This window comes from Corapipo altera, unplaced genomic scaffold (assembly GCF_003945725.1).
Source record: "Corapipo altera isolate COAL_440 unplaced genomic scaffold, ASM394572v1 160, whole genome shotgun sequence".
NCBI classification, from domain to species: Eukaryota; Metazoa; Chordata; class Aves; order Passeriformes; family Pipridae; genus Corapipo; species Corapipo altera.
The window spans coordinates 64388-85395 of record NW_020885016.1 but is presented as its reverse complement, the minus strand read 5'-3'; the positions used below and the strand labels follow the sequence as shown (position 1 = coordinate 85395).

Below are 21008 nucleotides of genomic sequence, written 5' to 3'. Positions count from 1 at the left end.
GGCTGAGGGCACTTGGTGTGTTCAGCTGGAGCAGAGGAGGCTGAGGGGAGACCTCAGTGCAGTTCCGACTGCCTGGGCAGGGGCAGAGGAGGGGCAGGGACTGAGCTCTGCTCTGGGGGGACCAGGGACAGCAGCCAGGGAATGGCTGGAGCTGTGTCAGGGCAGGCTCAGGTTGGATCTCAGCAAAAGGTTCTTCCCCCAGAGGCTGGTTGGGCACTGCCCAGGCTCCCCAGGGCAGTGGGCACAGCCCCAAGGCTGCCAGAGCTCCAGGAGGGTTTGGACAATGCTCTCAGCGACAGGGTGGGATTGTTTGGGATGGTCCTGTGCAGGGCCAGGGGTTGGACTGGATGGTCCTTGTCAGTCCCTTCCAACTCAGGACATTCCATGATCCCATGACATCCCCAACGCTGCCATCCCGCTCTCAGCGCTGTCCCCGCCCGGCACACACCGTGCCCGGTCCCACACAGGGTCCCCCCGCCCCGGGGCCGCTCTGACGTCATCCCCCGCTCCCCTCAGAGCCTCTCATTACGTCACCGCCGCGCTATGACGTCACGCCGCCATTCCCGGCGGGGCCGCTCCCGGCAGCCCCCGCGTACAAGATGGCGGCGCGGGGCGGCGGGCGGTGAGCGGGGGCGCGGCCCCGGGCAGACATGACCTACACGGCCGAGCAGCTGGACGGGGTGCGGCGGTGAGCGGGGCCGGGGGGCGGCGGGGAGCGGGGCCGGGGGAGCGGGCCCCGGGGATAACCGTGTGTCGGCCGCCAGGATCAAGCGGTGCCGGGACTACTACGAGATCCTGGGCGTGAGCCGGGACGCCGGCGAGGAGGAGCTGAAGCGCGCGTACCGCCGGCTCGCCCTCAAGTTCCACCCCGACAAGAACCGCGCGCCCGGGGCCACCGAGGCCTTCAAAGGTGAGGGAGCTCCGTGAGGGGCCCGGGGGGCTCCGTGAGGGGCCGAGCGGCCGCACCCGCAGAGGCCGCGGGTGCCGCGGACACACCGGCGGCCACACAGAACCCCCCCGCGGCTCGGCAGGGTTGGCATTTTCCTCCGCACAATGCAGCATTTCCATCAGAAACCGAGGGAAATGTACCTCAGGTCTCATTCCGAGAACTTCTGAGGGATTTTGCAGTGGCACGAGGTGACAGGCCAAGGAGGAATGGGTTCACACTGACAGAAAGCCCGGCTAGATAGAGTATTGGGAAAAAATTGTTCCCTGTGAGGGTGGGGAGGTCCTGGCACAGGTTGCCCAGAGAAGCTGTGGCTGCCCCTGGATCCCTGGAAGTGTCCAAGGCCAGGTTGGACAGGGCTTGGAGCAACCTGGGCTAGTGGAAGGTGTCCCTGCCCATGGCAGGGGGTGGAAGGAGATGAGCTTTCAGGTCCTTTCCAACCCAAACCATTCCAGGATTCTGTGAAAGGTTCAAAATGAGGCTTGGAACTAACACTGGGCATGCAGGAGAATGGGGTGTTGTGTAATCAAAAACTGCTCCTTGTCAATAAATTTATATGTTTATCTATGCAAGCATATCAAATTTAATCCAATATGCTGTGTCTGGACTTCTCAGAAAAATTTCCGTTCTGTACTGACCCTGTTGCCAAAGGATCCTTTGCCCTTTCCATGCTGTGTTGCAGCACAGCACTAGGAAAGCAAGTGATTCATTCATAGTCTGTTAAGGAGCTTCCAAAGGGCTTCCAAAGGGCTTTTCTTTGTTTGTTTGTGTTTGGGTTGTAGTTCTCAATGAACTTGTTCTGTCAGAGATCAAAGAGGAAGATGAACCAAACAAATACTTCTGGGTGGTTGGATGTAAAGTGTGAAGTAGATGTGCTGCACAGCTTCAGGAGCACCTCTGCCAGCAGGAAAAACTTGGAATATCACTCTGCATTTTTATTAGTCTCTCCAGTTATTAACTTTGTGTTGACTGTGTGTGGTATATGGAGGTGCACTTCTATAGCAGGGCTTGGTTTGAGCTGAGAAAATGTTGCATTCTCACCCACTTTCTTGGCTGAAGCAGGGGCTCACCTCGGTTTTATGAATGTTTCAGGTCTCTCCATATACTTTAGCACTTTCTCTTGGCATCAGGGGCAGCAGGAAGTAGTTTCCATCACAGGTAGTTCCAGTGCTGTTCTTTCAAAAGTGACTCAATCTTTGGTCAAGCATGACTTTTCTATGCTTGTTTGGGGTTTTTTTTGCTGCACTGCTTATAAAAGTCAGAGCTCTGGAAATGTTAATTAAAATGCTTGTTTTAATTCCCTCTCCAGCAATAGGCAATGCTTTTGCAGTTCTGAGCAACCCTGAGAAGCGACTGCGATACGATGAACTGGGGAGCGACCAAGAGCACGTCAGCACTGGCCAGGCCAGGCACTACAATTACTACACAGAGTTTGAAGCAGACATTACACCAGAAGAAATATTCAATGTGTTTTTTGGTGGGCATTTTCCTACAGGTCAGTGGCTGTGAAGTGCAGTGGGCTGACACTAAACCCCAGGGAATGGCTGGAGCTGTGTCAGGGCGGGCTCAGGTTGGGTCTCAGCAAAAGGTTCTTCCCCCAGAGGCTGGTTGGGCACTGCCCAGGCTCCCCAGGGCAGTGGGCACAGCCCCAAGGCTGCCAGAGCTGCAGGAGGGTTTGGCTGATCCTCTGGGGCACAGGGGGTGACTCTTGGGGATGGGCCTGTGCAGGGCCAGGGGTTGGACTGGATGATCCTGGTGGATCCTTTCCAACTTGGGATATTTTGTGATTCTGTAAACCATAAAGGAAGGTCAGCTTCCCTTGGGACTGCTCATGGAATTGATTATACATTTGAAAAGAGCAGAAACCTTTTTGGAATTGTTTTCTGCCTTTCTTTTATTCCCTCCATCATCTGAAGCCAGCAGTGGTATGGGAGATAAAATAAGGTGTGAATGGGAAGAGATGTCTTAGGTGATGGCTGGACTCAGTCACCTCAGAGGTCTTTTCCAACCTCAACCATTCCATGATTGGGTTGTACTTGAGGCACCTTCCAGCATTCCAGGCCGGCATGGCACAGCTGCTGGAGTTGTGGTCTCAGTGCCTCTCTAAGCAGGGAAGCTCCTGTGCCTTTCTGGCACGTTCCCGTGTGCTGGAATGAAATTCAAGCTTGGGAGCTCAGCAAGTGCTCCCTGCCAGGATAGACTGTCCGTGGATATGCAGGATCCAGGGGATATGCAGGATCCAGTAACACAGCAGTGGAGCTGCACCTGTAGTAGCTCTGGGCATGTATCAGTCCGGTCTTGGCTTTTGTATTTGTAGGAAAAATAGAAAGATGCCACAAGATCTGTGGATTAAAAGTAAATCTGAAAGGTGTGGTGAGCTCAAGGGTGTTCCTGGCAGGAACATTTAGCATTCCTGTAAAGTTTTCCCCTCCCAGATGTCACATAAAGTGACGTACACACCACTTACTACAGCCTGAAGCCACAGACACAGGTAGTTACTTACAAGCTCCCCATAACCTTAGTTTGAGTGGTGCATCTTGCAGCCAGGGGACCTCAGGTTGTTCCTAAATTTGCATCAGTAAATGTGCAAAGTGAGCCAACCCCAGCATGGTGTAATTCCATCCAGAGTCTGCAAGTTTTCCATTCCTGGCTGTGCAAGGAATTGCACCCGTGTGTGCCTTTTGTGGAACATTGCCCTCGTGGAATGGGACTGCTTGGTAGCGTGGGGGACAGGGATGCTTGGAACTGAGGACAGGAAACTGAGGAGCTGCAGAGGGAATTTGGGTACTGGGCATGGCAGGTTTGTCAGGGAGAAAATGGGAATTTTGAGCCAAATGGCAAAGAATAAGGAAAGAAACAGGTATTTCATAGTAGTTGGTGTTGGTAGGAAACAATGGTTTCCTCACCAAAAAAGTGTGTGGATGTAAATTTGTGTACATTTTCCTAATGTAAAAGTCAGTTTTAAGTTATGGAAAATTACCAGTTTAGCAATTTTCCAGATAGGGAAAGTCCTGACAGATTCTATTTAGCAAGAGAATTGCTAGTAAGAGGTAGCTGATATAAAGAGAACATTTTTTAAACTGCTGTAGCACTAAGTAGGACTTGCCTGAGCTGAAGTTTGTGCTGGTTTTTGTTTTGTGACACCTTGCTGTCACCAGGCTCTCTGGAAATCCAAATTAGAGGTGTTGGTGTCAACTCATTTGTGTGGCATTTGTGGGCAGGTTTATGGCTTTGTTTTTACTGTGCAGTTTTCCTCTGTGGATATTCAGTGGAAAAATATTAAAAGTTAAAATGTTAACTGTGATAAAACTTAAGGGAGACTCCACATGGCACAGTTCTAATGGGGAGAGGCTACAACTTGAATGTCCTTCTCATGAAAAATAAATGCACATGGAAGGAAAGAAACTCCTGGCAGAAATTCTTGGAGAAACTTGGAATTTTGGATAACTCTTTTCTAGGCACCCTGTAAAAGCCATTCTTCTGTTCCAAAACTTGCTTCTTTTTTCATGGCTTGATAAAATACTGTCTTTTTTCCAAAAAGAAAGTTTCCTCCTTGGAGACAGCCTGGCTTGGAGCTCTGATGGCACACATGCCTTGGAAAAATCCTTGAGCAAGCAATGGAACAGAGGTTTGACACAACAGCAAAGGTCACCTTCGCCCAGGTTTCTTGCAGAATTCTTTGGGAAACTCAAAAAAGGACAGTGGAAGAGTATAAAATAATGTGACATCTTTCCCAGGGCTTAAAAATAGATTTGCATTTCTGTTGTGATGATAAGCCATAGATTTCCAATTCTCTAACACAAAGACATGCTGAATTTCAAAGGAGGAGAGCAATGCTATTATTAAGATATTCATATGGTGATAAAATCAGAGTTAGAGCTTCAAATCGAAGCAGCACATGCAATTCTTTCCTCATTTTAAGGTTTTTAAAAATAAATCAACTGCATTCCACGTGCAAGAAAGGAAATCCTGAATTGTTCTCCTTTTTTCACTCAAAAAGCTATTTTTTTAAAATCTCTCTCCTTATGATAAAATAATTAAATGAAACCATTAATGGCTTGAAGGCAGAGGAAATAGAAATGAGTAGAAAAGCACATTCAGTAATTATGGGAGGCTGTAATTCATGGCCTGAGCCTGGAGAAGCAAATTCATTTTCCTGCCACAGCCTTGCAAGTGAATGTGACAAAACCAGCATTAAAATATGAGATACAATCATAAAAATCAGAACATGTCTCTGCAGTTTGATTTAAATTAAGATGGACTTGGGGCACACTTTACAATTTCTCTGGTAGGCTTTTTGGAATGACATGTTGTTTTGTCATTTCAGTCAGAGGTTGGCTGTGCTTTTTGGTGTGAGGTCTGACAAATGTAACCAGGCTGTGTAGTGTCAACCTGGATAGTTAAACAGAAACTGAGGAGTACAGGTGAGTGCCATGAAACATGACTTTTCTTTTACAGGAAATATCCACATGTTCTCAAATGTAGCCAGAGATGCACATTATTACCCACGGAGGCACCGGACTGAAAGGGCATGGACACAGGAGCAGGAGGAGGAAGACAACAGGCCACAGGTAGCCAGGAGGAGGGATCTCCTGGCCTTAAATATCTCACCAGGCTGAGGGAGACCTGAAGCCAGGGCAAACCTTCCCATGCTTGAGTGCTCAGTGTTTATTCTCAAGCACTGCACCCACAGGGGATGTTTTTTACGTGACTGGATTGGCTTTTATTAATTGCTGCTTTAAAAATACTTTGTATTTATAGGATTACATGCCTTCCAGTTTCTGTCATCCAGGGGTTTGCTGCTGCTTCTTTTTTCAAGCTGTAATGTTTGGTAATCCAACAACAATTAGTCCAAATGGGGCCTGGTAATGGGTGTGGAAGCACTGGCTTTTGCTCTTTGTCCTCAAGGTGTATTTAAGCCTTCAGTAAATGAGCACCCAGGTGCTGCACAAGCCTCTCCCAGCCGGGGGCAGGATGGCTCTGGGATACGTTTCTGCCGACTGAGACCTCCAGGTGAGACAGGGTGTCTTTCGTTGCCAGTGCACATACACATGTGCCACCTGCCTTGGCAGAATCTCCCTCTGGAGACCATCTGTTAACCTCGGGGGATCATTCTCCAAGCAAGATGAGTTTTCCCTTGTGAGTCTCTTAGTCAGCCTCTGAAAAAAAGAAATGGATACAGCTGACAGCAAACACAGGGCAAATGAATTCCACCTACATCAGGAATCCTCGTATATCCCAGGGCAGAGGGTGAAGCCTGAGTAGGTGCATGCTTTATTTTCCTCCTCCTAGCATTTTAGAAGCCAGTTTAGAAAGAAATCAAAAAGCAGGAGGAAAGATCTGTGTTTTCCCTTTGATACTTTTCCACTCTCTTGTTGCATTTGCATCCTGTTCCAGCTTACAGCATATGTGGTCTCTTAACCCTTTACTGCTCAGCCATTAAATCCAGTGCTTGAACAGAGGTTGAGGTCTTTAGAATGGGTGTAACAAACTTCAGAGAGTGCCTGGAAAGCTATAGAACATGAGAATTGCAGTGTTGGATTGTCAGCTGGGCACTGACAGTGCTGTGGGTGTCTATTGCCTTGTGAAGAAGGGGGTAGAGGAAAAGATAACTGAAAGAAAGTGGTTGTCAAGAGATGTCTGAGATTATTAATAAAGGTTATTTTGAAATTACAGTGTCATCCCTCTTGAAATCCCAAAGTACTTCCTCTTTTTTTCAGTTTACACGTAATACATTGTTGATCTGTGATAGGTAGCCTGGTTTCTGTGAACAGATGCCTCTTTTTCCATCTCTGTCTTCCCTTGGCTACTAATTCTTGTTGTTCTTTTCAGAATTCCTATTCTGCATTTATCCAGTTGATGCCAGTTTTCATCATCATAGTAGTGTCAGTGATAACCCAGCTGATGGCCACCAACCCTCCCTACAGCTTATTCTACAAGTCGTAAGTGCTTTGAAAACACGTTTTTCTGCTCTTACTGTGTGCAGTGTGGAGGCAGAAGGCAGTTGGATTTGATAGCAGAATTCATGTTAATATTCTGCTCTTTCCAGCAAGTGTTATCAGCTCATAAATAGGGAAATATCAACAGTCTGCCCTGACGAGTTCCCCTGAGCTGTGAAGTTACCTGTGGTGAGCTTTATTGCTGAACAGAGAGAGACACCAGACCAGAAACCTTCCTCAGCTGGCGTGAAATGGTTTTGCACTGTGATACAGGAGGATAAATGTGGGTGTAGATCAGCCTCTGGTCTGCCCAGCCCCTGGAATCTGTGGACCACCACTGAGGTTCCTCTGGAAAGCAGTTAAATAATGAAGCTTGTGGTTTGCAATATGAATCCAAATCTGCTCTGGAGCATGAATTCCACTGGAAGCTCCACAAATCATTAAAGCCTTGAAATTCCCTGGTTTAATTTCTGTAGAGGAACAGGACCCTGGGGAGCTGGTCAGCTCTGGAAGCAGAAGGACCACCAGCAGAGCTGCTGTAATCTGAGTTTGTGAGGCAGGGGAAAAAACAGTGCTGGGAGGGAGGAAGGAATCTCTCTAGTGGGAAAGAGCTCACCTTGACTGGCTCTTACTGAGCCAGAAGTAGGATTGGCAGGTTTTGGGGAACCAGCATAGAGCTCCAAACACACCCCTTGCTCCCTTCTAGGAGTTTAACTCCTCAGGTCCAGGGCTGTCCCCTCCCTTTGCTGTCAGAGTAGCCCAGCACCCCTCATCATTTCGCCACAAGATGTCAGTGTGAGGCCCTCACAGAGGAGCAGGAGGGTGATTGTTTTTTGGTGGTTTTTTTTTTTCCAGGGAGTGTTTTTGCTATCTGCCAGTCCCATGTGGAACCTCCCACGCTGCCCCCACAGCAGCTGATCTCTCCTGCTTTTCTTTACTGCCTCCCCTTCTCCTGCTGGTGTGAGATAGTCAGGCCTGAGCCTGGCACACAGTTAGGTCATTTCTCTAAATCATAACTTTAAAAAACAGCTTAAAAACTAGAAGCAATTGTTTCTTTAAAGAGAGTGGACACCTCTGAGACAGCGAGAGAGAAGGAAAAGAGGAGTCCAGGAAGAAGGGGCAAACAGGATTCCATTGAGTAGAGTGTAACCTTTGTGTTTTGGCTCCCTGCCTCTGCCTGTGGGCAGTGATTTGAGCAAATGCCTGGGTATCTTTGCTCAAATAAGGAAATTCGGTCTAAGAGTGGAGTTTGATCCAGTGGCTGTGTCAGAGGGGCTAATTCTTCCCCACTTTACTTACTGATGATTATAAAACCCTGAAGAAAAGTGTAATTAGAATCTCCCCTGCTAATTTTTAGTTCTACTAAAGGATCCAGAAAACAGGAAAATCCAGATCCAATTGCATTGTGCCCCAAGTCTTCATAATCTCTACCTTAGTTGTCAATCCCCGTGGATTTCTGGACTGAGTTTGCCAGGAATCCCCAGCAAACAGAAGGAAGTGTCTGGAGAGTTCACAGTTAAAATTTGCTCTGATATTTTGGAAGTGTCTTGAGCGAACTGTTGGGAACAAACACGGTATTCAGAAGGAGCAGTGTCAGTTCTTTGTAGGTATTTCCAAACATTAGATATTTTCCTGTGGTTTTAGCAGGGGGTGGATTCTGTTTGTAATGCACAGCTTGCTGTGCCCGAGACTTGTAATTTCCCTACTGGATGGTTGAGGGAGCCATAATCCTGCAGAAATTAACTGTAAAAACATGGCTCTAAATACTGTCCTCTGGAAATGCCAGTGTGGAGAAACAGCTCTTGATTTCTTTAGGGTTGAACTGCTCAAACATCTGGTTTCTCTGTGTGTCCACAGGTCCATCGGCCACGTCATTATCAGAGAAACAGAGAACTTGCAGGTGCCTTACTATGTTGATAGGAACTTTGAGAAGAATTATCAAGGAGCAGAACTCCAAGAGCTCGAGAAGACGGTTGAAAAGGATTACATAGACTATATTCAGACCAGCTGCTGGAAGGAGAAACAGCAAAGTAAGTTCTTTCTGTCCCAGGTGTGTGCCCAGGACACGCCGGGGCCTGGGCGGTGGCTGCGCCTCGCAAAGTGCTGCTGGTTTTAGCCTCAGTTTGCAAAGCTCACATCTCAGCCTTGCCCTGCTTTGAGGTGTCTCACATCTGCTCTTAACACTGAATTGGCTTTTCTTGAGATCTGTCAAAATACATTTTAAGTGATGAGTGGAAAGTAGATTTCACCATTTGAGACTTTTTTTTCCACTCGGTTTTTATGCTCGAATAACCTTTAGTGATGATGTTTTCAACATAGAACCCACCACATTTATCTAGCCCTGACAGATGGTTAGGCTAGAAAAGATCTTGAGGACATCACCTCTTCCATGTTTCCTTTGCTGGAGCACACTGGCTCCATGAGAAGTTTCTCTGACTTTTCTCTTAAAACTTCCCCAGGAGAGCCTGTAGCCTGTCCAGGTGCTCTTGGCTCTCTTGAGTGGGCTGTGTTCCTGGTATCAGTTTCCAGAGCTGTGCTTCTGTGCTCAGTTTGTGTGTTATTTGCATTTTCTATCTTTAGATGAGTTTGAGATCATGCTTTTCACCACAGTCAAGTCTTTTAAAAACAAGAATTGAGTGCAGGAAGGGAGAACACAGATGTGAGCATTCAAAATCGTTATTCTCAATCAGCCATGAGTCACTCAGTGATGTGAATAAAGGCATGTGAACCCCATATTTTAAGGCATTTTACACCCATATTGCGTTACTTACCTATTAATTGCTGCTAATCTGGTTTATTGAAAACAGAGCAAATCCCTGCTTCTTTGGCAAGTAACAAAAATAAAATTACAAGGAGTAGCTGATGTTGGGATGTTGTGACAGATTTTTTTTCAGCTAAAAAACTCATCACCTTTAAATGAGTAAACACAAAGTGCTGCTGTGTATAAAGGAAACTGGAACAAGTTGTGTCTCTGAGAATGTTCAATAGCAAACTGCTTTCACACACTGGTGGGGCTTTCTAAATTGCTCTGTGTGAAACAATCCTCAGCACACTGCTAAAAAGTGCCTTTGCACTTGTTTTCAGTTTCTTTACCAGTTGCATCATTATGGAAACACACTTTGTCCAAACAAGACTTGTTTAACCCTAGAGAAGAGGTAACAATAGTGTTGCTGACTCCAAACTCTTTACAGGTTTTTCATGGGGAGGCTTGTTTTGGTTTAAAACATAAAAGCTACCAATCCTGCTTTAAAGAGAAATAAACAGACATAGGTTCTGAAGTTAAAAAGAACCCATAACATAAGACCACAAAAATCCTGAAGTTTTTAGTGTGCTTGACTTGTGACCTTCAAGCATCTGTGGCTGGCAGGAGCAGCCTCTAAGTGTAATTTGGCTGTTAATACTCATAAATGTAGGCTTACCGTAGGGAGAGAGCTTTTCTTGCACAAAAATCCTTTTAATTGATCTTGTGCAACTGAAAATTGTCTCTCTCATGTAGACCTGGAGCTAAGGAGAGCCAAGCCCCAAAATAAGGACAGGGTTTGGGAGTCTAAGGGAGACCAGTTGTCAGAGAGGGGGAGATGATCCAGCAGGGAATGCCAAATGCCTGCCAAGCCCTGCTCCTCCAGAGCTCTGTACACTTAGAGATTGTATTAGTCACCCATCTGCAAATACATTTACAGTGTCCACAATTAGCAGTAGCCTGAGGACTCCACTGTAATTCAAACTAAGCATTTTCAGAGTGATTCCATCCATGCCAGTGAACAGGTAAGGGGCACAGCTGAGGTTGGGCTCACTTTGCAAAAATAAACTGTGAATACGGTGTGGAGTGCTGGAGAAAAGCTCTGGAGATGTTGAGGCAGTTCTTAGTCAGCTGTTGCTCCACAGCATTGGTCTCTTAATCCTTGTTGAAGTGTTTGACTTAGTGTACTCAGCTTTTTGTCAGTTGAATGCCTATTAATAGTACATTTGTTGTGTTTACTGAGGGTGCATTTCTCTTTAGCACCAGCAAAATGGACAGAGATGAGTTACTCAGGAACAGTTTGGTTTTAAAGTCCTTGATTTTATGACTTGGAAAGTGCTACCTGGTGTTCAACAACCTGAAGGAAAACTTTAAAAGTAACAGGTTGGTATCTTGTTCAGCCAGTTGATTTTATAGTGCTGCACCAAACAGGACTGCCCTTCTCAGCAGAGCAGTGTGTGAAAGTTGTGTGTGCTCTGGGTTTGGGTCTTCTGAAACCTCTGGAACAAATAAGTACAAAAAGCAGATCCCAGGTTTTTACAGGAATGTTTCAGCTGGGATAGCACAGTTGTAAAGTGAGGCTCCAAAGAGCTCCAGGTCACAAAGAGGCAACTGAAAACAGAGAGAATCAGGATATGTGTCATAGAATCATGGGATGGTTTGGCTTGGAAGACACCTTAAAGCTTATCCAGTTCTACCCCCTGCCATGGGCAGGGACCCTCCACTAGCCCAGGTTGCTCCAAGCCCTGTCCAACCTGGCCTTGGACACTTCCAGGGATCCAGGGGCAGCCACAGCTTCTCTGGGGAACCTGTGCCAGGGCCTCCCCAGCCTCACAGCCAAGAATTTCTTCCTGATATCCAGTCTAAACGTAGCCGAAATTCAGTATTTTAGGATGTCCTTAAAGAGAAAAGTTCAAAGGAACAACTCTGTAGAAGATTGAAACCCACAAGGAGCAGATGTGATGGAATAAACCCTGTCAAAAGCACAGGGAATAATTTTTCCCGATTGGATAAGTGGAAACTGAGATTCTCCACTGCACAATTCCAGGGACTCTGGACTCAGAGACAATTACCCAAGTCTGGTTTTGCTGGAGGCTTGTCAAGGCTGTGTGCCCAGCACTGCCTGAGTGGCATTTGGGTTATAAACCTGTCAATGGGTTCCTCCTCTAAAATGAACTGTTCATGCCTGACAGTTTGGGAAGCTTTTCAGTAAGTGGGTGGAGGGTTAAATGGTTTTAAATTTCAGTGGGACAGGGACACAGGACGTAAGGCATGAAAGGACCTATTGAAGTTCTTTCCACTCTGAATAATTTTGTGAAATGAGGGGCTTGTGAGGTGTATAAAAGCTCTTTGAAAAATTGAGTGTCATCAGGTAGCCTGTGCTTACGGAAAGGTTGACCTTTTCAGAAGTAAATTACTGCTTTTCTCCTCAGTGCATCTAATCCTGCAGCTAAATTATTCTTCAGGGAGAAAGCTATATTAAGACTTCCTCAGCTAATCAGCAGAAGAAACTTCTCTGAATTACTGGGGGGAAATAATTTAAACAATGGGATTATTTCAGTTTTATGTTGCTTTTGAGAAGAAGGGGAACAAATATGCAAAGTACATTTGAGATTGTTAATGAAAGGGCACGGAGGCCTTTCAGACAAGTCCCTCGGGTAACTCTTCACCTCCCTGGATTCAATACCCAGCAAAATTAGAATTAACAAGTGCCACAAGGATAACAAAGCACTGAGAAACAGTTCTTTAAGGAGGCTCACGGCTTCATCCTAATACATCTTTTTTTTTTTTTTTCATCTTTCAGAGTCTGACTTGTCCAATTTGGCCAAGCTCTACAGAGATGAGAGGTTAAAACAGAAAGCAGAATCCCTGAAACTTGAGCACTGTGAGAAGCTCTCCAGTCTGATTGGGATGCACAAAGGGGGCTGAGCAGAATGCACACGTTCCGTAGTTTTATTTATTGCTGTTTTAAGTTATGTTTTTATTTTCCTTCATATAAAAAGGGAAGGAGTCTATTGTAAGGAGTGGATATTGGAGTCCTTCTGCATGTAGTGCAGAGAAGGGCCAGCACGAGCTGCAGAGCTGCTGTTTGCTGTAATATATCCTGTACATTAGATTCGGTTCCAAGGACCAGTGGCACTTTGTACATTCATTCCAGGGAGGTTCTCTTAGTTTGGAACCCCTCTGAATCCAAACTGCGTGTGCTTCCCAGGAGAGCACGCACGTGCCTCGGCTTTCCATGTTTTCTGTGGAGCTGCAGTGCAGTGGATCCCATGGACAGTGCTGTGCTCAGTGCTGGGTGTCAGCTCCTCTTCCCATTCAGCACCGAGGCTGTCCCTGCCTCCACAGTGCTGTGAAGGAATGTTGGGCTGATTCCAGTGTCCTGTGCAGTGCTGGGAGCAGGAGGGACAGGTACCTGCCCCAGGTGAGCCCCTGAGCACACTCCCAGCCCTCCCTCTGTCCAAGGCACTGTACCCTGTGCTGCTCCACGGGAGGGCCGTGCCCATCCTGCTCCGTGTGACACCAACACGACCAAGAAGATGGGAGTGTGAACTGCACCAATCCAGTGGCTGCAAAACTGTAAGGAAAGGACAACCATGTTGATTTTCTCATCTGTCTTCAGTGGCATATTTTGAAGCTGGCTGTTACATTCTGACTTGGATCTGCACACTCTTCTCCAGCTGCTCCAGGGGCCCTGCTTTTCCCGGTACAGTTCTCATGTAGCATATTTTTACTCTGCTGAGCAGTTATGAATGTTTCACTGTAGCCATCAGTACTGCAAAGAAAAAGACCCATGTGGTAGTGTCCTTTTTTTCCTTGATCCTCCTTTCCAAAGTCAGGCCTTGAGGAGCAGTTTGAGGCTGGTTGTACCCGTGAGCAGCAGAGACCAGTGTTACTCCGGCTGAGCACCAGTTTCTCTGGTGGGTACCACGGGTGTGTGCCAGGCATGGAATGACCTGTTCTTCCAGGGTGGGGGGCTCAGGGCAGCCACAGCACAGCACTGCTCCCCTCTGACCTTGGGAATAGTTGTCAGCGAGATCTGAGCAATGCTCTGCTGTGGCCTCATTCCTAAAACCTGCTGCAGGATGCACAGGTGGCTTTGCCTGAAACCTAGGGAGCAAAGTGCTCCAAAGTTTGGGAAATGCCAGGATTAAACCTGCCTTTGAAGCTTAGGCTTCAGGTGTCCGTGTGCCTGGTGGAGCAGTGTTGTCCAGGTGCTCTGCTGAGGGGCCCTGTGGGCTGGAACTGGCACTGTGGGTACCACAAAGTGTCCCCTCCGTGTCCCTGTCCTGTTCACACAGCAGGGGGAAGTTGGGCAGCAAACAAATTAGGAGGAAAAGAGGCTTTTCTGGGGTGTGCACTGGAATTTGGGGGTTGTATCAGGGGTTTGAGGCTTGGTGCTCCTGCACGTGAGCCAGACACATTCCAGATGTGATGAGAACATTCCAAGTACAGCAATGGTGCTGCTGTGGGGTGGTGGGGTGTCAAAAATGGGGGGAAACAACAAAGTAACTCTTTAAATTACATATTAGCATTAACATTTGTATCCCGTTTGCAGGAAACCTTATAGGAGCAGGTGGGAAAGTTGAGCAGAGTTTGTTGGGCACCTGGGGTGGGAAGAGCAGCAGTGTGCACCGTTGGGCATTTTGAGTGGGTTGGTGCCAGTCTGCAAAGGTTCATTATTCCAGGATGGTGGCTGGATTGGTTATTAAGGGTTGATTATTCCAGGATGGGGGCTGGCAGAGCAGGCAGTCTTAGTTCTGGTGTTTCCCACCTTTGAGCACGACTGTGTACAGAAAGCAAAATTAATGTTGCTTTTTATCTACTAAATAGCTTGTAGAATATATTAGACGTCTGTTCAAGTGGTTGGACCTGGTTCTAGGGTTGGTATCTTCCCTGTCCTTCCTGTGGGAGTCCCAGAGCTGTAGAGGGGATGCAGGTGGAGAGACCAAATCCAGTGACTTCCCTGGACCTGCTGTGTCCTGCGTGGAGCTTGAACTCATACACAGCATTTTGCACTAGAACCAGATCACACCTCTCCATCCAAAGATCTCCAAGGACTTGATGGAGGTGGGGACCCCCTGTGGGAAGCACAGTCATACAGAGTCTTCTCTGGAACTAGGAAGGGGGCTGGAATGGAGCAGGAGGTGAGACTGAGAGGTAAAAACATTTCCCAAAGCAATAAGTGTTCTTTGTTTATACCGGGGGGTGTCAGGTGCTGGTGTGTGCTGGGAGGGGTGTGTGGCTCGGGGTGTCTGGTGACAAACAGGACAAGCTGTGTTTGTACAGCACGGGCATCCTGCTCCATAGGGAAAAGGAGAGTCCTCTCTGGAGCCCGTGGGCTGGAAATGTATCCCTGTCCTTCTCCAAAGGGTGCTGGGGCTCCTCGTTTCTGGGTCAGAATAAGAGAATAAGGTGTTCCTGAGCAGGAGGGTGGCTCGGAGCAGGGGGTGCCCCTGTTCCCTGGGAACACCGAGCACTGGGAAATAGGTCTGTGTGTGTGGATGTATTCGGGGTTTTTAAATTAAAGACGTGACATCTCCGTGCCTGTACGTGCCGTGGTGTGGAAGGAGGGGCAGTGGGAGTGTCCCAGGCGGGATGGCGGGGCCGGGCTCGGCGCTGGGGGAGCGGGGCGGGCCCGGCCCCAACATTTGGCGCAGGGTGCGGGACGTGGCGGCGGGCGGGCAGGGCTGGGGGTGCCGCGGGCCCGGGACAGGGACGGGATCGGGATCGGGACCGACCCCATCCCCCTCCCAGCACCGGGAGGGGGCGGGGCCGCGGTGGGGGCGGGGCCCGTTCAGACCTTGCCTTCCGGGGGCGGGGTCTGCTCAGGCCCCGCCCCTTGGCCCGCCCACGGTGCTGGGACCCTGCGGGAATGGGAATGGGAATGGGAATGGGAATGGGAATGGGAATGGGAGAGGGGTAGCGGGGCAAGGGGCTGGGAGTGGGATAGGGGGCTGAGAACAGAACAGGGGGAGCGGAGCAGGAGTCTGAGAGTGGGACAGGGGGCTGGAGCGGGGCAGGGGGAAGCAGGGCAGGGCCTGGGAACTGGGTCTGGGAAGCAGGGCAGGAGGAGCAGGGCCAGGGGATGGAATTAGAGCGGGGAGCAGGGCCGGGCCCTGCCTGTCAAAGCCCTGCTGTGGCACCTTCTGGTTGCAGGACCCTCCTGCCCTGCTGTTGCCCAGCCTGGGCTGGCACTCCGGGCCGGGGCACTCTGGCACACAGCCCTGGTGCCTGCCCGGGCAGCACTCCCTGCCCCGCAGGGCAGCCCCGTGACATCCCCACACGGGGGGAGGTGGAAGGGTCCCTTTGAGCTGTTCATACCTGCCCCGGGCTCGCACAGCAGCCCCGGGGTGTCGCAGTGCCCGAGCTCTGCCAGGGCTGCCGGCGTGTCCCGGGTGCCCAGATCCCGACTGAACTCCAGGGGTGTTCAGGGGTGGCTCTGAAAGCCAAGCTGGGCCAGTGTTTCCTGCTCTTCCGGAGTTGCAAAAAGTAGTTCCAGCGTGGGAGAAGCACGTCCTGCTTTGGGCAGCTCCCAGCAGCTTCATCCTCCTCCTCCTCACTGCCTCTGTGCTGAGCGTGCCAGCGCTAAGGTGAGTGAGCACACACCGAGCTGGCACCAAATCCAGGTTAATAAGCAAATGCAGTGGTGATCCTGCAGGCAGGATCCCGCTGGCTTAAACATAAATCAGTGTTTAATTAGCAAGGCTGGCTCAGCCTGGTCCACCCGCTGTTCTGTAACGTGTTTGTGCCCGAGGCTCCCCACGCACACCCCGACCTGCTCTGGGTGCTGGAAGGTGCATCTGCAGCCTCTGACCCTAAACCAGTTGGACCTTGGTTGACAAGAGGACCCCGGGGTCTCCATGCCATCCTCTCTTTGCTGTTTGCAAATCAGGAGCCACACCAAGAGTGAGGAGGAATCCCAGGGCCAGGAGGAGGAGATGCAGGTGCTGGAGTGTGGTCCTTGCCCAGGGGTTCTCCAGCGGGGGTGGAGAGACAGGACTGCCCAGCCCATTCCCACTGTGTTCCCAAACCCAGACGGGTTGCTCAGGGCAGGATTGGGATCACCACCCTCACAGGGAAGAATTTCTTCCCAATATCCCATCTAACCCTGCCCTCTGGCAGTTTGAGGCCATTCCCTCTTGTCCTGTCACTCCAGGCCCTTGTCCCAAGTCCCTCTCCACCTCTATTGGAGCCCCTTTAGGAAGTGGAAGGGGCTCTAAGGTCTCCCCAGAGCCTTCTCTTCTCCAGGCTGAACAATCCCAGCTCTCCCAGCCTTTCCTCCCAGCAGAGCTGCTCCAGCCCTCTGACCATCTTGGGGCCTCCTCTGGACTCTCTCCAGCAGCTCCATGTGCTCCCTGTGCTGTTCCCCAGGGCTGGAGCAGCTCTGCAGGGGGTCTCACCTGAGGGGCAGAGGGGCAGAATCCCCCCTGCCCTGCTGCCCACGCTGGGGGATCAGCCCAGGGCACGGGGGATTCTGGGCTGGGTCATGTCCAGCCTCTCCCCCACCAGCCCCACCAAGTCCTTCTCCCCAGGGCTGCTCCATCTGCTCATCCCCAACCTGGATTGATCCCAGGGTTGCCCCAACCCAGGTGCAGCACCAGCCCTTGGTCTTATTAAAGATGTTGGGAGAAGCCCACTGACCTGACAGTCCTTGCTGCAACCCAGCCTGGCATCCTCATGGAGCTGGAGCAGGGGGTGTGCAGGTCATTCCCCTCCCCAGCACTGCCAGGAAGCAGATGGATGGATGGATGGATGGATGGACGGACAGCGGGTGTCCAGCACAGCTCCAGCCTCCCGTGCAGCCCCCAGTGCTGTTGTGTCACTTGTCACAGCTGTTGGCACTGTGATCAGTCTGGGTTTGGCAGGACCTGGGTGTCAGAAGTGCAGCAGCAGCAAGGACTGTGCTGAGTGTGGGGGCTGGAGTGAGGCTGGGAGAGCTGGGGGTGTTCACCTGGAGAAGAGAAGGCTCTGGGGAGAGCTGAGAGCCCCTTCCAGGGCCTGAAGGGGCTCCAGGAGAGCTGGAGAGGGACTGGGGACAAGGGCCTGGACAAGAGGGAATGGCTTCCCACTGCCAGAGGGCAGGGTTAGGTGGGACACTGGGAGGAAATTCTTCCCTGTGAGGGTGGGGAGGTCCTGGCACAGGTTGCCCAGAGAAGCTGTGGCTGCCCCTGGATCCCTGGAAGTGTCCAAGGCCAGGTTGGATGGGGCTTGGAGCAACCTTGGACACTGGAAAGTGTCCCTGCACCAAAGGCATCAGTGAGACACCCCGGGAGGCTCAGTGGGACACCAGTGAACCTGTGCTGGACAAACCTCCCTGGTGGCACTGGGATCCTGGGTATGACCCTCGGCAGAGGAGGGAGAATGAAAGAGCATCCTACTGGGATCAAGGAGTCAGCTCAGCTGGAGGGGAACCACATCCCCCGCTGTGCTGTGGGTCTGTACATCCCCTGGCACTGCAAATCCAGCAGCAGGCAGGGGCTGCCTGCTCATCCCCAGGGTTGGAGCCAGCAGTGACCCAGCTATAGAATCAATATTCCATAGAATCATGGAATCATTTAGGTTGGAAAAGCCCACTGAGACCATGGAGTCCAACTGCTCCCCCAGCACTGCCAAGGCCACCTCTAACCCTGTCCCCAAGTGCCACATCTACATGTCTTTTAAATCCCTCCAGGGACGGGGGACTCCACCACTGCCCTGGGAGCCTGTGCCAGTGCCTGACCACCCTTTCCATGAAGAAAGGGTGGGATTTAGGAATTTGGGAATTTGAAATCACACACACATTCTATTGCCCAAGGCCACTGTGCCAGTGAGCACTGCCCATGGCAAGGTACACTCTGCTCCCCTGGGTACAAATGCCACCTGCAAACCCAGCCCAGCAAAGGGTTAAGCGCCAACCCAGCTCTCTGGGAAGCTTTCCTTGCCTCCTTCTCTTTGCCAAGGTTTAAATTTAGTCCCTGCATGAACCCAGAGGACTTGGGCATCAGGTTGCTCTGGGGCTGGCAGCACTGGGGAGCACCTGCTACTGCTGCTTCACAGCAAAAATCCCCACAAAAGCTGGAACTGGGCTCCACCGGCAGCGATTTGGGCCAGGAGGCTGCAGAGACCCTCGTGCCACCCCAGCCACCCCAGCTGCTGGCTTTGAGTCTCCCCAAAAAAGACACATGATAGCGGTCCATCGGTCAGCTCCTGTGAGTCCCAGGGGTGTTCCATGCCCGGGGTCATCCCAAGCCTTGAGTTTGTTCCTGGCCACTTGGATTAGATCTGAGGGAGCCACTGCTTGGGGCAGGGTGGGGTTTGGGGAACCCACAGCATGGGGACACACCATCCCTGTGGCGAGGTGGGCAGAGGGGCTGGGAAATGAACCGGGGGGGGGGGACAGAGCTGCAGCTTTGGGACCCTGCTGTGCCCTCAGCACCGGGGAGGGGGCGTCCCCAGAGGAGTCTGCAGGTCCCCCAGCTCCGGGGCAGCCCATCTCGTTCCACGGGATCACACACCCGGGGACTCGTGTGGGATGTAGGGATGCCCTGAGACCTCGCCTGGGGGTTTGGGGAGCAGCGTCGCGGGGCGAGGGTGCAGGGGGTGGTGCCGGCAGCCCCCCGGCAGGTCCCCGAGGGGGCGGCCGTGGCATCCCTGCAATGCACTTGGCATCGGCTCGCCCGACTGGCGCTCGCTGAGTCCATGTGATCGAGGGGCTGCTCTGCCCCGCCGGGTCCAGCCGCCGGCACGGCGAGCGAGCCAGAAGGACGAGCCAGCGGCCCCGGCGGAGCGGCCCCAGCACCGAGGAGGGTCCCCCGGCCCCGGCTGGCTCCGCCGGGGCCCCCCTGCCGTGATGCCCCTTGCGAAGAGGGACCCCGTGCCGCTGTCCCCCGCCGAGCTGCCTGGCCCCGACGGCGACGGTCCCCGCCCGGGGGGGGACGGCCGGCGGTCCGCGGAGGAGGAGGAGGAGGGAAACCTCCCCGGGCTGCCCCGCGACGACCTCGCCAAGAGCATGTCGGGCTCCTCCGTGTCCTCCTACCACTCCGCGCTGTGCTCGGACGGCACGGAGACCTTCAAGGACTGCCTGGAGTATCTGGACGAGGAGGGGCCGCCCCCCCGGGCTGCCCCGGAGCGCTGGGCTCCGGCGGGGGCCCCCGGCGATCCCCCGCCCGGCCCCCTCGCCCGCCCGCAGCAGGCTCAGCTGTCCGGCTCGGCTAAGAATAGCCCAGCGCCGGGGCAGGGGGGCAGGATGGGTCCCCGCGGCGGGGACCGGCAGCCCGGGACGGCCGCGGCGGCGGGCGGGGAGCCGGCGGTGCCCCGGCAGCCCGGGGGGATGCTCGGCGGGGCGCCCAGCGACTCGGACGAGCTGGACGGCGAGGTGCAGGCGCTGACGGCCAGGGCTTTCCGCAGCCTCTCGGGGCTCCCCGGCGCCCGCCTCGACATGTGCAGCTCCCACACCTCGTCCAGCCTCTCCAACTCGCTGTCGGAGGACGGCGGGCGCCCGCGGCGGTGGCCGGCGGCCGCCGGGGAGCCCCGGGGCGCAGGGACGGCCCTCCACGGCAGGGTGGGCTGGCCCTTCCCCGCTGCCGTGGACGGGGAGCTGCTGGGGAAGGAGCAGTTCGAGTGCGTGGACGTGGAACTGGAGAGCGGAGAGGCCAGGAAAGGCCACGGCAAGAAGAGGACGGTGCCCAAGCGCCAGATCCTGCTGAAGAGAAAGGAGAGGAAGGAGACGGGTTTTGGCCCCCGGGGGGACGGCCCGGCGCCCCAGCCCCCTGCCAGGAAGGAGCCCCCCAGCAAGGGCAGGGCCATTGGCGACGACTTCAGGCTCAACTACCAGCAGTTCATGAAGACGGCCTCCCTGGACACCGGCACCGACAGGACCAGGGCAGCCTCGTGCCTCGTGAAAAACGTCCTGGCCAAGAAGATGCAGTACGAGCAACGCATCAAGATGGAGCAGAAGGGGCTTCGAGGCAGCTCCACCTCCTCGGGGCCGTCCTCCGCCGGCACCGACCTGCTGGGGGATGGTCTGGAGGGCAAGTCCAGCTCACTGTCGCGCTCAGACTGCAGCTTCTCGGCCGAGGACCTGCGGGGCGGCGGGATGCCCGTGTCCGTGGGGAACAACACCACCACCCATCCCACCAAGGGGGTGGTGCTGAGCGAGGCAACCAGGGAGACTGTCTGCAACCTGAGGAAGACCTTCAATGAGCTCAACCAGAGGATGAAGTATCAGGAGGTGCTGGAGGGCCGCTGGCTGCCCAGTGCCCGTGAGGAACAGACGTCGGAGAGGATCTGCTACCAGCGAGCGCGCGCCTTGTTCGAAGGCCAGCCCGGGGTGGGGAAGGTGCTGGATGTCGCCCCCAGATTTGGGAGAGCACCAAAGCCGTGGCCCAGCTTGAAGGAGCGA

At 52.4% G+C, this 21008-nt stretch overlaps 1 protein-coding gene across 1 annotated transcript; it reads left to right on the top strand.

Annotated features, from left to right (window-relative positions):
* The first annotated feature begins 570 nt into the window (after positions 1-570).
* On the top strand, positions 571-15163 carry DNAJC18 (DnaJ heat shock protein family (Hsp40) member C18). The gene is made up of 7 exons (XM_027667653.1): positions 571-688; positions 765-910; positions 2256-2441; positions 5405-5517; positions 6779-6888; positions 8743-8915; positions 12429-15163. Exons 1-7 carry the CDS (start codon positions 651-653, stop codon positions 12551-12553), a joined length of 891 nt encoding a protein of 296 aa, XP_027523454.1. The 5' UTR covers positions 571-650; the 3' UTR covers positions 12554-15163.
* Positions 15164-21008: the final 5845 nt, after the last annotated feature.